Source organism: Phyllopteryx taeniolatus, chromosome 7, assembly GCF_024500385.1.
Source record: "Phyllopteryx taeniolatus isolate TA_2022b chromosome 7, UOR_Ptae_1.2, whole genome shotgun sequence".
Taxonomy (NCBI): Eukaryota; Metazoa; Chordata; class Actinopteri; order Syngnathiformes; family Syngnathidae; genus Phyllopteryx; species Phyllopteryx taeniolatus.
In genome coordinates, this window is record NC_084508.1 from 23,721,136 (window position 1) to 23,738,761 (window position 17,626).

General features: G+C 40.9%; 1 protein-coding gene across 1 annotated transcript; it reads left to right on the top strand.

Annotated features, from left to right (window-relative positions):
- The first annotated feature begins 6,545 nt into the window (after positions 1 to 6,545).
- LOC133481116 (gastrula zinc finger protein XlCGF57.1-like) lies at positions 6,546 to 13,485 on the top strand. Its single transcript, XM_061780091.1, has 3 exons — positions 6,546 to 6,871; positions 7,660 to 7,816; positions 10,128 to 13,485. The coding sequence occupies exons 2-3, from the start codon at positions 7,690 to 7,692 to the stop codon at positions 11,657 to 11,659; spliced, it is 1,659 nt and encodes a 552-aa protein (XP_061636075.1). The 5' UTR covers positions 6,546 to 6,871; positions 7,660 to 7,689; the 3' UTR covers positions 11,660 to 13,485.
- Positions 13,486 to 17,626: the final 4,141 nt, after the last annotated feature.

Genomic DNA, 17,626 nt, shown 5'->3' on the forward strand with positions numbered 1-17,626 from the left:
TTAATTCCCAGAGCCTGTAACAGTATGCATGTGGCCAAAATGAATCCTCTGGTGAAGCTAATCATGTGGAAAGAATTTAAAACAGTGGACCATAAGTCAACTTAATTCACCTCAATGTCCTCTCATTTTATCCATCCATCCATCCATTTTCTGAGCCGCTTATCCTCACGAGGGTCGCGGGAGTGTTGGAGCGTCTCCCAGCTATCTTCGGGCGGGAGGCGGGGTACACCCTGAACTGGTTGCCAGCCAATCGCAGGGCACACATAAACAAACAAACATTCGCACTCACATTCACATCTACGGGCAATTTTAGAGTCTTCAATCAACCTACCACGCATGTTTTTGGGATGTGGGAGGAAACCGGAGTGCCCGGAGAAAACCCGCGCAGGGAGAGAGAAACAAAGACAAAAGACAAACCACTAATTGTAAACAGGATGAGAGAAGTAAATCATTACATTATCTACAACAATGAAACGTTAAATATGAGTGTTGCATGGGGCTGTAGTGCTACACCCTGTGAGGGAAGGACAGGAAAAGATAGAACATGACAAGGACAGGAGAAGAAGCATGCAGGACCAAGGTCGTGAACCCGGCAGTACAACTCAAGTGTGGTGGCATTAATTATGTAAATTCTAAAAGTGTACAGGACGAGAGTATAAGTGAGGGAATACACAAGTGATTAGCATATTCCTGAGTTATTTGTTGCAGTAAGGGGTGTGTGCCTGCGGATACAAGCAAATGAATTGATACCGTTTTACATGCACAAAGACTGACAGAAGTGTCCTGTAATTGCTGGGGCCGCACCACGGCGGCTGAGGACCCCACCCAATCAATCGAGCGACGGGATCAGGCCCAGGGGTCAACCCGAGAGCAGCCCGGCGGACGGGACACGTCCCACACCAAGGGACCCAGGGCGGTCCGCCGGCCCCACCGAGGTGCCCCGACAACCGGCCACCCAGAGTGGGGCGCAGGGACCCAATGCCACCCCCCCAGCCAACCACCCCACCCCACCCACCGCCCCACACGGTGGACTTACTTGATGTCCGATTATTTTGCCTTAAGTATCGGTGGCTGGAATTGGCAGCCTTCATTTGTACCCGATAGCTTGAAATAAAGCCGGTATCCTATTGACGAACTTATTGACTGTGAGGCAGACGTACTAAACTGCATGTTTGAAAAATGAAATAGAATTACAATAAAGTAAAATGAAATAAGAATCCACAAATAAATAAGGCCACAAAATAGATAATTCACTTATTACAGTGCCAGTCAAATATAATAAAATACTATATAGTATAGTCACATGTGATAAGAGAGCAAGTTCTTGAGAGTTCCCTTATTTTGCCAAACCACCTTTTTCTAGTATTTGGGATGTAATATTGGCTCTATGGTGCCTCAGTAAACATGTGCAATATGAATTAAAATCATCCAGATATTCTTGAGTTCCAGATGTCTTTTTGCCAAGATGCCTGAAATCAGGTCATTGGAATTTCTCGAGCTTACCGACGCCACTAGCGAAAATCTACATCTCTGCTCCGATCCAGCGGTGTCAACTTAACAAAGATGTGCTCTCAAAAATGGGTCTTCTACACAGAGCCAACCAATCAGAGGAAAGGGGGTGGTCTTAGCCAAATATGTACAAAGCGGATATAAATCTGGGTCAAACAGAAGTAGCTGTCAAAGGGGCCTTTTCTGGACACTTGTATGACAAAACCAAGGTGTTTTTTTTTTATGAAATTGAGTCTTTAATACTAAGTCCATGTTAAAAATTCACTCTACAGAGGTTTAAATAGACAAAATATGGGAGCTTTAAAACAAAACGAGAAAAGAACAAAGAAAAAAGTTGCAAATAACTTTTTTGTTGTTTACATCCAAATTATTTTTGCGAATATGCAGTAATCTTAGGCCACAATTAGATTCGTAGTTTTCGCAGTGCCATAATGATCATATACTGTAGGCTAGTACACGTCATATTTTCAACAATTTGATTATTCACTACACAAAGCTCATGATGTCGTCGAAGACATTTTAAATTGATACCAGACAAACGCATAGTTTAATGGCTAATTTAGCATGCATCAATTGGATACAAAAATAGACTTTTATAGTCAGCCATTACAGAGGATATGCTAGGCCTTTTAGTTTGAATGCCAAATGGCTGGCAGGTTTCTGATCGTCAGGCCAAATTAGGATGCCTGGCCAATCCTAAAAAAAAAAAAAAACTACTCGCTGCTGTTATCCCCCTCTCCATCCATTCTCTAGACCAGTGTTTCCGAACCTTTATTGAACCAAGATCAATATTTTATATTGGCAAAATCTCAAAAATGTCACAAAAAGTATATATGGTATGCTGAAAGAATGACGAGCTTGTCTCAATTTACTCACAAACAGAGGGTTTCACCACACACCAACCAGAATGGGAGGACAGTCTAAAACGTTGCTTCTCTTTAGTGAATTAACATTTCTTGTCACTTTATGAGAACGTGATACGCTTCTGTACTGTACAGAAAAAATAATTAAAAAATCAAAATAGGAAAACATGTAATTTTTTTTATTACCTCTTTGCGACCCACCCAAAATGTGTCTGGACCCACTTTTGGTTCCCGACCCACCAGTTGAGAATCACTGTTTTAGAATGCTGAAATCCACATCATATTAAAATGTCAGAAATGTCATAAAGGGATTCTGGTGTATCGTTACTGAGATAACAATGACATGCATTGTGATAGTTATTTCTTGTTTTTACAAGACTTCGGTTCTCCACATCCAATTTCTGCCAACTGAGGACCGAGAGGCACGCCTTAATTGTTTGAGACATAATGATTTGCTTAAAACAACACGAAAAGGCAACAATTGAATCATTTTCCCCTCCAAATGCACCTTGTTCAGCTTGTAGCAAAGCACCAGGGATATAAAAGCTTCTCTCTCGATGACCCTGACAGTAGAGGACACATGTACGCATTCAAAAAACAGGCACACAGGGAGCATAGTCCTTGCATTTATGTGCACACTCAGCAGACAAATGTACTGATTCAGCTCAGCATCCCCTGTAGAATTAATTGAATGTTAGACTAACCTAAACCTTCAGTTGTAGGACTAACACTGATACAGTTTAGCATGGTTGATCCGTGCTCCATCAGCTGAAACCCTGTACAGTAAATTGCACACACACACACACACACACACACACACGCACGCACTCACACACGCACACACACATGCTAACACACACACACGAGACTGCAAGGTCAGTGGCGACAAACCGTCTCTCATTCCCGACAGGTTTTGATGACTTTCACATCTAGTCAACTCACTTTGCCTCAATCACTTTGAAGGCCAATGTGTTCTTCTGTTCATGTTTTTGTCATGATCCATTTCCCAAATCTCATCACGGGATGGATTACAGCCTACAGGGAAATGAAACCTCAGGGAAGAGGAGATTTCAAGCTTCCAGTGAAATATCTCAACCCCCCAACCCCAGCCACCTCTCCTTGATGCTTCCATACCTCCACAGGAATGTCATCAGGACCAACTACCTTTCCATTTTCCATCCTCTTTAATGCCTTTCTAACTTCCCGCTTACTAATCATTGCCACTTCCTGGTCCACCAGACTTGCCTCTTCTACTCTTCCTTCTCTCTCATTTTCCTCATTCATCAACTCCTAAAAGTATTCATTCCATCTATCTAGCACACTGCCACCAGTCAACATATTTCCATCTCTATCCTTAATCACCCTAACCTGCTACACATACTTCCCATCTATATCTGGCCAACTTGTAGAGATCCTTCTACTTCTTCAGTGTCCAACCTGACATACATGTCATCGTATGCCTCTTGTTTGGCCAAGGCCACCACTACCTTTGCCCTAGGCCGAATCTAAATGTATTCCTTTCACCTCTCCTCGGTCCTCTCAGTGTCCTACTTCTTCTTAGCTAACCTTTTTCCTTGTATGATTTCCTGTACTGTGAGGTTCCACTACGAAGTCTCCTTCTCTCCTTTTCTGCCAGAAGATACACCAAGTACTCTCCTGCCTGTCTCTCTGATCACCTTGGCTGCAGTGGTCCAGTCTTCGGGAAGCTCCTCCTGTCCACAGAGAGCCTGTCTCTTCCCGAAAAGCCGCACAACATTCTTCCTTTCGCAGCTTCCACCACATGGTTCTCTGCTTTCCCTTTGTCTTCTTAATGTCTTCTTCCCCACCACCAGAATCATCTTATACACCACCATCCTATGCTGTCTAGCCACACTCTCCCCTACCACGACCTTACAGTCGGTAACCTCTTTCAGATTATATCGTCTGCACAAGATGTAATCCACCTGCGTGCTTCTACGTCCGCTCTTGCAGGTCACCCTATGTTCTTGCCTCTTCTGGAAAAAAGTGTTCACTACAGCCATTTCCATCATTTTGCAAAGTCTACCACCATCTGTCCCTCCAAGTTCCTTTCCTGGATGCCGTACTTACCCATCACGTCTGCATCACCCCTATTTCCTTCACCAACATGTCCATTACAATCTGCACCAATCACGATTCTCTCTCTCTGTCTGGGATGCTCAGAACTACTTCATCTAGCTCATTCCACAATTTCTCTTTCACCTCTAGGTCACATCCTACCTGTGGGGCATAGCCACTAATCACATTATACATAACACCCTCACTTTCAAGTTTCAGCCTCATCACTGATCATCTGATACTCTTTTCACCTCCAAGACATTCTTAGCCAACTCTTACTTTAAAATAACCGCTACTCCAATTCTCTTCCCATCTACACCATGGTAAAATAATTTAAACCCTGCCCCTAAACTTCTAGCCTAACTGCCTTTCCATCTGGTCACGCAATATATCAACCTTTCTCCTAATCATCATGTCAACCAACTCCCGAGATTTCTCTGTCATAGTCCCAACATTCAATTTTAGGCTCTGTGCTTTCCTCTTCTCTTTCTGCCAAAGAACCCTCTTTCCACCTCTTCTTTGTCTTTGACCCACAGTAGCTGAATATGGCGGACGTTGTTAACCCGGTCCACGCCCAATCCGGTATGGAATTCTTTGGATGAACGCCCATATTTCTTATCAAAATTTTAAGCCGGATGCCCTTCCTGACGCAACCCTCTGCATTTATCCGGGCTTTGGACCGGCCTACACTTTGCACTGGCTTGTGCCCCCCCTAGGGCTGCATTATTCTTATACTATATACGATACCTATTTTAAAATAGTAGTGCCTTGAGATGTGAGTTTTAATTTGTTCCGTGATGAAGCTTGCAACTCAAAACACTCATATCTGAAATCAACTTTCCCCTTTGAAATGAATGAAAATGCCATGAATCTGTTCCAGCCTCCCCCAAAAAGCAACGTTTTAATAAGGAAAATAGCACTCTATAGTAGTGTGTTTTATAAAAACATATAGTTATAAGATAATTAAATAGAACATAAAAAATTAACAGTTAGTGTATCATGATTAATTCATTTATTCTTGTGTACAGACCTTGGCCCCCTTGGGGCAGTATAATACAGACATACAGTGGAACCTCGATTTAACGGAGCTGTGACAGCTGATTGTCCATTATATTGAAGAACCTTTTCTTTTTTTTGTGGCCACATGCACTGTACAGTACAAAATTATTGATTTGTACTTTTTTTTCCTGTGCCCGAAAACACCTAAGTACAGTACAAAGTTCATTATTTCATTCATCTTCCAGACCGCTTATCCTCACTAGGGTCACGGGAGTGCTGGAACCTCTTCGGGCGAGAGGGTCGGTACACCCTGAACTGGTTGCCAGCCAATCGCAGGGCACATAGAAACAAACAACCATTCGCACTCACATTCACAGCTATGGGCAATTTGGAGTCTTCAATGAACCTATCATGCATGTTTTTGGGATGTGGGAGGAATCCGGAGTACCCGGAGAAAACCCACACAGGCACAGGGAGAACATGCAAACGCTACAGAGGCAAGGCTGGATTTGAACCCGGGTCCTCAGAAGTGTGAGGCAGATGTGCTAAACAGTACAAAGTTATTGTGAATACATACAGTATAAAAAAGCTTGAACATTTTTGAAAAGTTAAATTGTATCCAAACTTAACACGCTTGTGTGCTTATTTTTTTGAGTGAGTGGGAAGTGAGAAAATAGCTAAATAATACAGGAAGTGAAGACAAGAAAAGACAGGACACTAGATGTAAGAAAGATTAGCAAAATAAATCATTATATGCATAGTGCAATGATGCGTTACATTCAAGTATTGTATGGCGCAGTTGTGCTACACCCTGTGAGGGAAGGACAGGACAATATAGGACAGGATTGGACAGGAGGAAAAGCATGCAGGACAGAGGTATTGTAGAGCCAGCTGTACAACCTGTTTTGGTAAATCTAAATATTTAATATCATTATTTAACGACGTCCCTATCGGCCTATTATTGGTCATCTTTTGAAGGTGGTTTTTGCCGCGAGTTGGCGTCTTATTACCGTAATGCCTTGTATGAACAAAATTGGGGGGGCGGTTGGCTTGACTTCTTTACGAGTGGAGCCTGGCTTGACCGCAGTTGACCTCACGAGGCTCGAGTCGGTGACCTGTTGCTTTAAATATTTCTGCCGTAGAGGATTATGGGTAATACATCTCCTTTCCCTTCTCGCGATGCGTGAGGACCGCCGATCGTGCGTTTGCGAATCTTCCTGAATTTGGACCGAATGTTCTGAATCCTCGACGCGGGACGCCCCCTGATCACGACTTTAGTGGACTAAAACATCAATGGTGCAGTCTTCGTGTCCGGTTGGAGTCGTCTCGTGCACGTTGAAGCATCTCGGCCCAGCTTAGCTTAGTTTGCTAGCAAAGAGACACGTTTGTGAGCAACACTTCGCTAAGCAGAGATCAAGCGTGAGGTAAAGTGTTCTTCTTTCCGCCACCTACTAGTAAGGAGTGGGGACCACAATATCTAATACTAACACTTAAATGTGGTTAAAAAACAAACAAAACAAGCAAACAAAAAAAACACACTAACAACTAAATTTTATCAGCTTTGTTTGTCTGAGGGCGGCACGGTGGCCGACTGGTTAGAGCGTCAGCCTCACAGTTCTGCGTGGGTTTTCTCCGGGCACTCCGGTTTCCTCCCACATCCCAAAAACATGCCTTAATTGGAGACTCTAAATTGCCCATAGGTGTGACTGTGACTGTGAGTGCGAATGGTTGTTTGTTTGTATGTGCCCTGCGATTGGCTGGCAACCAGTTCAGGGTGTACCCCGCCTCCTGCCCGATGACAGTGGGATAGGCTCCAGCACGCCTGCGACCCAAGTGAGGAGAAGCAGATCAGAAAATGGATGATGTTTGTCTGAGCTACTGAAATATTATCCTGTAACGATTATTTTCTGTATCGTTATCATGATCTTAATCTGGATTCTGAATCCTTTTGTAGAATGTCTATAATGTTTCAACATAAATTTTCTCTCCCTATGTCACAAATTAGTCATCTTTTTTTCTGTCTCGTATTTCTTACAATGCATAATTACATATTCTACTGTTTGCTCTTCTTGACAATAGTCACATCTACCAGTTTGGTGCGTTGCCATTTTAACTAACGTACTGTTTTACCCACAGTGTCCAAATCTTGAGTCTTGATATCGTTGTTTCACATGTCCGCTTTTCCCTTGCTTTTCTCATCCCTCCAACCTAGAGTGGAAAGTGTCGTGATCGTCCTGTGAAAATGTGTGCAAGAAGGACAGCCGAGTCCGAGGAGGAACTTTGTGGACCAAAAGAGGAGAAGGAGCCACAACGTCAACTACTGGACGATGTGTTCAATCTGCAGCCTCGAACTGTGCTAAGCAGAGCAGGTTGGTTCACTCTTTGCATGCTTTCTAATTCGATTGATATTCCTGTTTATTTATTTATGGGCCTCGTTTGGTGATGCATTTAATATAACATTATTAACATCCTATGTGGGTCTGTGGCAGGGACGGACCTACGTGGTGGTTGCTTCCACCCGAGACTGGGGCTAGCAACTCCCCCGAATCAAACAACAGTAAAAATTCTGTTAGCCTAACCTAATAGGAGTAAAGACGTCATCACGCACGTTACGCAATTTACACAATGTGTGGACCAGCTGACGTCCATTCAATTCTTGGCTTGCAAGTGGTATTAATCGGCAACATCTTTCTGATCATTGTGAGTAAAGGTGCCGGGTGTCTTGAAACGCTGCGTAGTAGTTTGAATTAGAAGCAACCCTTTTTTCTGCAATTAAACTTTTTTTTAAAGCGCTCAAGTGGGGGAAACAAAGAAGTAAAAGCTTTGCAATTTAATTATCATTACCTTCCTAAAATAATGGCGTGAGTCATTTTTTACAATAACTTTTTAAAAAAAAATTATTTTAAATTTTTTTGTCTAAATAATCTCATGATGGTGGCCATCTCTGGTAAAATTGCCCACATCTTCACTTGAACAGATCGTGCAATTCTACACTTAGAGTATAATGGCCTATGTCAAGAGTGAGACTTAGGCCATTTGATTTTGCCTAAGTCAAACAAAAATGTGACTTGTGCGATTTTGAGCTAGCATTTCGCAGTGGAAGGGCTCCAGAATCTGTGGCTGTTACACCTGGAAGGTTGTGCTGCGAACACTTTTCAAACAATATTTAAACAACTTTATGCTCTAATTAACACACATTTAACCATACTGTAATCTAACAGCTAGAAATTGTGTATAAATTACAAAGGATTGTCTTAACGCTTGTCTTTTTATGTAATGACAATCTCACTTGAGCAAAATATTAGTAATCATAATGGCATTTGACCAGTATTCCTAGGAAGATAGCCAAGGAACCGAGAATGCCAATCAGCAGTGTTCAAACGCTTAAGAAGTGGAAAATGATTCTGTTGAAACCAAACCATGAGCAGGTCGACCAACAAAAAATTCTGCCACAACAGCCAGGAAACTTGTTATTCGAGATGCAAAGAAAAACCCACAGATGACTTCACCTGAAATACAGGACAGGACAGGACTGTGCATGGGACGTCCTTGCATATTCCAACATGATAATGATCCAAAACACACAGCCAAGTCGACCTGTCATTGGCTACAGCAGTATAAAGTGAAGGTTCTGGAGTGGCCATCTCAGTCTCATGACCTCAATATCATTGAGCCACTCTGGGGCGATCTCAAGCGTGCAGTTCATACAAGACAGTCCACGAATTTACAGCAACTGGAGGCATTATGCCAAGAAGAATGGGCAGCTTTACCATCAGGGCTGGCGACCAGTTCAGGGTGTACCCCGCCTCATGCCCGAAGTCACCTGAGATAAGCTCCCAGCACCCTCGATGTTAGTAAGGATAAGCGGTTCAGAAAATGGATGGATAGACCTTCTGACCATAAACCTTTTCCATGTTTATTTTATTAGATTAGATTTATTAATGAGGTTAGGGCAAAATTAAGTTACACATTGTGAATGCATCTAAAGAACACTTTCTAAGATATTGCTATAGGCTACATCTATGAATAATGCAGAACTGTAATTAATTGTCATAAATCCGACAATCAGATTCGCAACTGCCAGTGAGTTTGTAAAAACAAGGATCACTAAAGGTAATACAGTGGACCTCTGCATACTCCCGGTTTGGCATTTGAAATTTTTTCTGTATAGATTTTTATGTAACAGTGGCCTCTTGTAAACATAATTTCAGCAGCAGTGAATATAAAAATATGCAGCTCAAAATAATTTTACAAAGCCTCACCACATTCATCCCAACATCACCGTTTATAAAGTTTGTGAGGGATACTGTAACATGATTGCTGCACCTGTTTTTAGCTTGTTATGAACCCTTTATTCAAAGTGCTTTTATGGAATGTCATTTTGTAAATATGTAACTATATCACATTTTACAGTTTGCTTTGTGTTCGCTGTTATTTTGCTTTCAATCAGCCCCTCTGAATAATTTCAAGTTACATATTGACAACTTGTTACTTTTTATTTCAGTTTTACACTTTCTCACATTTTATTGATGATGTTGACCTGCCCAATTTTATTTCCAATGTATCAAACTCATCTGGCTTTCACATTAACCTTAAATAAAAATCTAACCCATAATACACAACAAAGTCACATTATAAAAGATTTACCAAACCATGAGTGTTTGTCTTCTTGTCTTGCAGACAGCACTGAAGATCTTCGTACTGAGCAGCAGGAGCCAGAGCCCCTTCACATTAAACAGGAAGTGGAGGACGAAGAGGTCCACCACATCAAAGAGGAAGAGGAGCCCATTTTGATTAAAAAAGAAGAAGCGTGCCCCCACATCAAACAGGAAGAGGAGGAGGATAGCACCAAATTTCCATCGACTGGTGTTCCCTTGAAGAGGGAAGATGAAGGTCAAAGTGAGGAGAGCAGAGGGGCGGAGCCTCCAAGCAGCAGCTCAAGTCAACACATGACAACAGAAGGTGATGGAGACCACTGTGGAGGATCACAAGCAGCCGGACTCTCAGTTCCACAATTAGATTGTGACAACATGTCGTTGCACTCTGCTCACACTGATAAAGATGAGGAGGATGATGAACAGTTGGAAGGTGATATGACATGTCAGACTGACAACAAACAATGGAAATGTTCTCAGTGTGGGAAAACATTCGCTTATAAGAGCATTTTGAAAGAACACGTGAGAACACACACGGGAGAAAGACCTTTTTCCTGCTCAATTTGTGGTCAAAGATTCACTGTGAAGAGAAGCTTAAAAATACACACAAGAACCCACACTGGTGAGAAACCTTTTTCCTGCTCAGTTTGTGGTCAAAGATTCTCTGAGAAGGGAAGCTTAATTAAACACACAAGAACCCACACTGGTGAGAAACCTTTTTCCTGCACAGTTTGTAGTCAAAGATTCTCTGTGAAGGAAAGCTTAAAAATACACACAAGAACCCACACTGGTGAGAAACCTTTTTCCTGCACAGTTTGTGGTCAAAGATTCACTCAGAAGGTACACTTAAATAAACACACAAGAACCCACACTGGTGAGAAACCTTTTTCCTGCTCAGTTTGTGGTCAAAGATTCTCTGTGAGGGGAAGCTTAAAAATACACACAAGAACACACACTGGTGAGAAACCCTTTTCCTGCTCAGTTTGTGGTCAAAGATTCTCTTTGAAGGGAAGCTTAAAACTGCACACAACAACACACACTGGTGAGAAACCCTTTTGCTGCTCAGTTTGTGGTCAAAGATTCATTCGGAAGGGAAAGTTAACACAACACACAAGAACCCACACTGGTGAGAAACCCTTTTCGTGCTCAGTTTGTGGTCAAAGATTCACCAGGAAGGGAACGTTAACACGACACACAAGAACCCACACTGGTGAGAAACCTTTTTCCTGCTCAGATTGTGGCCAAAGATTCTCTATGAAGGAACACTTAAAAATACACACAAGAACGCACACTGGTGAGAAACCTTTTTCCTGCTCAGATTGTGGCCAAAGATTCTCTATGAAGGAACATTTAAAAATACACACAAGAATGCACACTGGTGAGAAACCTTTTTCCTGCTCAGTTTGTGGCCAACGATTCTCTATGAAGGAACACTTAAAAATACACACAAGAACCCACACTGGTGAGAAACCTTTTTCCTGCTCAGTTTGTGTTCAAAGATTCTCTTATAAGTATCAAGCTAAGGCACACAAGTGTGCTCGTGAAACTAGCAAGTGATCAAGAAGCTTTTAATGTAAATGTTTAAAAAAGTACTGTTACTGACTTACAAAAATCCACATTCTTGTATTCTGTGTACCAGCTTTTATTGTATCTTCTTCTTGTCCATATATTTTCTTAAAGCCTCCCGCAGGCAAGTGTTGCGAATTAGATCAGAATCATCTTTATTTGCCAAGTATGTCCAAAAAACGCACAACAAATTTGTCTCCGGGAGTTGGAGCCGCTCTCGTACGACAACAGACATTCAATTGACAGAGAACACTTTTGACAAAAACAGTCACTGAGCAGTGAAGGGTTGCTAGTTCTCTGGTAATGCCGGTACAAATGATCTTTTTTTTTTTTTTTTGACAGTTGTGCAAAAAGATGCAGAGTCCTCTAGCACTTAGAGCAGTTCGAATGACTGATCTCGCAATAGTCCGGTGCAATGACCATTGTGCAAAGGGCGCCGAGACTTCAAGGAGTGTATGCAGTTTAAAGTGATGAGTAGTGCGACTGTTTAGCTTAGTTTGTATCATTTTAATGATGACATCCTACTCAATTTGCAATTTTTCAGCACATTACAGCAAGCTGTTTTTAATTATTTTTTTTTATTTCGTGAAAAGTTGTCATTTTAAAGGTGAGGGGATTCCACCTGACTGCTACGATATATATAAAATATGACTAATTACTGCCACTTTATAGTGTAGTACATATGTCAAACTCAGGCCTGGGGGCCAAATTTGCCACACAATGTAATTATGTTTGGCCCGCAAGACCATATCAAATGTGTATTAGAGCTGGCCCGCCAGTATATAGCACTTGCGCCACTAATATTACAAATCTCAGAATGCTTTGCTCGTGTGTTGGCCCATCAGTCTTGACCAGCCAGCGCCCCTTGCTTTTCTCTTGCAGTCGTTAGCAACTATGCTACCAGTCTCCTCGAGCAAATTTACACTTCTCCTTCCCAAATCTGCCTTTAGAGGCAGATTATCTGTTCACTAAAGTAAAAGACAGAGCTATTTGTCGTGTGCGGAGCAACGTGGCTGTAGCAAAGAATATAATTGAATTAATGTTTTTTTTTTAATGCCCTTTATCAACTCCTAGGCAGGGACTGTTGATAGTTTGAGGTTTGGATTATTATTGAAGGACATTCTTATTTTTTTGGGTTGTTTTGTTGTTGGCCTTTGAAAAAAGAAAGGTAGTTGCAGATAGATAAATAGAAGACAGAGAGACAGAATAAATCTATTTAAATACAAAACAACAAACAAATACCACCAATGTCTTTTATCGCAAATTAGATTTTTCTCGTTTATAATATTAACGTTTGTTTATTCCAGATTCAGTGTTTAAGCAAAATTTAAGTTTGTTGTCATATGATAAGCTTTAACGCTACATTTCTGCAGAAAAGGGAAACATGCACATCGCATTGATTTTTTTCTCATTAAATATTGAGTTTGGCCCGTGACGTTGTCCCAATTTTTAATTTTGGTCCCCCCGTGAATTTGAGTTTGACACCCCTGGACTGAAGTACATTAATTTTCCCACACCAGCTATGCTAGTGCTTTTCAAGTTTCGATGGCGATGAAAAAGGGCCGTTTGAAAGGGAATTAATGCTTTCCCAATTGCTCGAAAACATATTTGAACTGACTGCCAGTTTAATTTTCTTGAGCAAAAAAAATACATAAAATGAACTTGTTTGTGAAATATGGACCATTAAGACCCATACTTCCTTTAAGCAATGCATGAGTTTTGTCCAATGTTTTAGACTGGAAAGAAACTTCGACTTTTGGTGGAAACTGTAAAGTGTATTTGTGATCCCTAATAAAATACACTCCTTTAAACAGTGAGGGTGTCTCAATTTGCTTGTCTATCAAATCCATTTTCCCAATTGAAAAGAATTGAAATGTCTTTAATCCATTGCAAGCCCTCCAAAAACAAAATGCTTTCAACTTCAAGCAAAAAATGGCCCAAGCGACAAGGCCTAGGTGAAAAAAACCTGCAAAATAGGGCACGGTGGAGGATCACAAGCAGACTGCCTCTTAGTTCCACAATCAGATAGTGACGACGTGACGTCACATTATCCTGACACTGATGATGATAAAATGCCTGAAGGTGATATGACATGTCACTCTGACAACAAACAATGGAAATGTTCTCAGTGTCGGAAAACTTTTGCTTGTAAATGCAAATGACACACAAGACGAACTGGAGATAAAACCTTCGCCTGTTTAGATTGTGGTTAAAGATTCACTCAGAAGGGTAATTTAAAAATACAAGAGCCCACTCTGTGCAAACCTTTTGCATGTTCAGATTGTGGTTAAAAAAAAAAAAATCTCCACTAAGTATTGGGCTAATAAACAAGTGTGCTGGTGAGAATCTCAGTGATCAAGAAGCTTTGATTGAAAATGTAAATGTTTAATATCAAAAGTAATGACGATCATACAGATTTACAAAAATGTGTTTATTTTACCTACCACGTTTATCTTCGTGTTGTCTTTGTCTTTTCTCAAATGTTCAGAATTAGGACTGGAATGCATGCCTTGTTTTCCAATAATTTAGTAATGTCCATATCAAACAAATGATTGACCGAACTAGACTGTAAAGAAGCATTGACTTTTTGTGGTAAACTGTAAAGTGTACAGTATATGTGATCCAAAATAAAATACGCTTCTTCAAATAGTGAGAGTAACTCAATTCACTTGAATGTCAAATCGATTTTCCCAATTGAAAAGAATTGAAATGCCTTTAAAGTGGCACGAAGCAGGCCCAAAAAAATGGCATATCAATTTGACACACCACAGAGAAGAGTGTTAACAAGCCTGCCACATTTGGATGAATAAAACAAAGCACGAAGTATATAAAATCTGATTTCAAAACTTGAATAATAAGGGCCACTTCTCAGCTCTCAGACGCTGTGGGCGTGTCAAATGGATGCGCCAAAAGGAATCAAACATACTGAGGGGGTGATAGCTTATACGATGTAAAATCACGTTTGGAGGCTCAACTTCAAAACTGAATAGTTATTGTGGACTGAAATCATAAAAATAAGCACACAAGTCAACTTTCCCTCGGTGGTGGTGACATAATGTCACAGCCGAACACGGCACCTGACGACGGTGGGATAGTAGGAGGAAGCCCGGGTAGTTAGACAGTCGGCACTGCCCCATTCACGAGTATCAAGTTACCCACGAAGCCATGTGGTCATAGTCGCAAAATGAGCACTGCAGAGTCGGCTGGTGGTGTTGACGTTCAGCTCGCCATCTGTGTGTGTCTTCAAAAGGTCAATGCATCACTTTTTTATTTCCTCATTTTTTTGGGAGCTTAAATAACGTCACCGAGCTGTTCTGTAAAATTGAGGCATTCAGGAAAGACGCATCACCGGGTGTGGCCATCGTTAGCCTGCTAACTGCATGCTGGAGTAGAAAATGGGACTTGTTATGGAAGCGAAGCACAGCTAACTCACAACTGAGCAGCATAGCCAAACAAAATGACGTCACTTTGTTCTTATATCGTGGGGGAGGGAACTCACGCGAGAAAGTATTCGCTCTGTTTTAGCCCCGCCCACAAAATCAGGAAAATTCAAATGCTGAAAAAGATGCATAAGCTATGTCTCAACAATTCCGCACAATATTGTTATAAGTCTTTGCATATGTTTTCATCACTTCAAACATTTAATATTTACGCACCGGGCGACATCCCGGCCACAGCCCCCAGATCCTGCAGCTCTGTCTTCATCCACATCTCCTGGCGTTGAGCGCAGGTCCATCTCTTGGTGGACCCTAACCCGTTTATACAAAATAAAACAAACATTTTATCTTGAATAAGTAAATGTAATTTGTAATTTATTGATTGATTTATAATTTTGAATAAGGAAATGTGTACACTTTTAGCCTTACGGCTCTCTATCTTTATTCCCCTTCACAGGCAGCGTTTTGGTTTTATTTTATTTGGTGATAGCACAAAGAAACTGCACATTAGCACTTCCTAGCAAACAGTCAAGCATCATCACAGAGGATAAAAACACAATAAAGCTTGAGGGCTGAAAGCTATGTACAGTAGTACATATAAGTTATCACCTATTCCTTTTCTCTTTTAAGGTGCATAAACCTGAAAATCAGGGTAAGGGAAACAACAGGGAAATGGAGCTGATCAGCCAAATTTAGATGATAAAAATAAAGATATGACTAAAATTGTGTAGATTAAGTGATATTTTGTAGCCTCTTTTTAAGATAGTCAAGGAATCACTTGTTTGAATTTCCCTTGACAAGTTGTTCAGCTTCATTTAAGTGAATAAAGCAAAGAATGTTTCTGTAGGGCCCAATGCATGTGTTGTTGTTTTTTTGCGCAGATCAAAATTCAAATGTTGGTAGGTGTGTGTCGATTCCCATATATTATTTGTTTTCGACGCATACATGTGTCAATCAATCAATTGCTGATTGGAAAATGTTCAGAGGTGACGTGTATTTACATATTATAAGGCTCATATCCATTTGTAATTTGTATACGATAGTAGGCGTACTGAAGAGGTAAAATATCACCAAAAGTAACGAAGGTTTAAGAGTGAGATGCAAGTTTGTAACTGTGTTCTACCACTAAGTATTTAATATTACTTACTTTTTAATCTCAGTAATTTATTGGCAAGAACTTTATCCACACATTATGATGTGCGAACATTCAAAATACTCAATGTTTGTCTTGAGTTATGAAAAGCTAACATCCAATATTTTACACATAATAATTTCACCACATTTCAATAAATCAGAGACGTTAACAAACAATTAGCACACATGGGAACAACCCACCCGTAACTCGGCAACCGGCTCTACGGAAGCGATCACACAAACAACGATTTAACTGCTAGAGTCTCTTACCGGCTGCCTCTCCGGCCGGCGTTTGTAGATGGATTCGCTTTGTTTTAGTATTCAGACAATGACAAAAAGAGTCTTTCTGCCCGTCGCTGTCTAATGCTTGATTTTAATTAGTTGCACCTGTGCCATGCGCCGTCCTTTTAAACACACACTCAAGCTACTGCTTTTAGACACATACAGCTTCTTCAAGGCGAACACGGACTTTTGGATACAAAATTCTCCTGGATTTGGGTGTTTTTTTTTTTTTTTTTTTACTGTCGGTTACAATTTACACTAAAGTTTTGTTGGAGAAACATTTAGCTTTTTCAATTTCTTACGTAAATGTTATATGTCCCCAATGTAAGTGCGAATGGTTGTTTGTTTCTGTGTGCCCCGCGATTGGCTAGCGACCAGTTCAGGGTGTACCCGGCCTCTCGCCCGAAGATAGCTAGGATAGGCTCCAGCCCGCCCGCGATTGATTACAAACCATTCAAATATGGGTTTATATTGTTACTTTGGCATTTAACACAATGTTAAAAAAAAAGAGTTGGTTTTCAATAGTGACACTGGAAACGTTGTATTAGTTGAATAGTTAAAACATCTTCATCTTTATGCCTCAACTCTTTAAAGTTTCTTTAAGTTGAACGTAAATCTTGCCACAGCGCCTGAAGTCTACCGTGGTAGAGAAACAAGAGTTAAAAGAGGTTCAAACAGTTTTAGAGTTAAATTAAAATGAACAGAGTTAAATACAGTTCTGAGGCTGACTTCCAGTCCTGTGGCTGCTGTATACATTTTGCTGGACAACCTGTCGCCAGCAAATCTTAGGGCACATATAAGCAAACAACCATTTGCAGTCACGTTTACAACTACAGGCAATTGAGAGTTCTTTCAACTAAGCTATCATGCATGTTTTTGGAATGTGGGATATTATTCATATCGTATTGGATATCATTTGAATGTAAGTGCATATCCACCAATAAATAGTTGATTCGCATAAGCACAAGACAAAGAAATACTTAGCAGAAAAATAAATGGTGTTTTTGTCAGTGTTGTATTGGCTGAAAAGGATAATGATGTGTGTGTTTTCTCATTGGACAACAATGCTCTTTACGGAAGACAAGTCCCCGCACGCCCGAGGGGC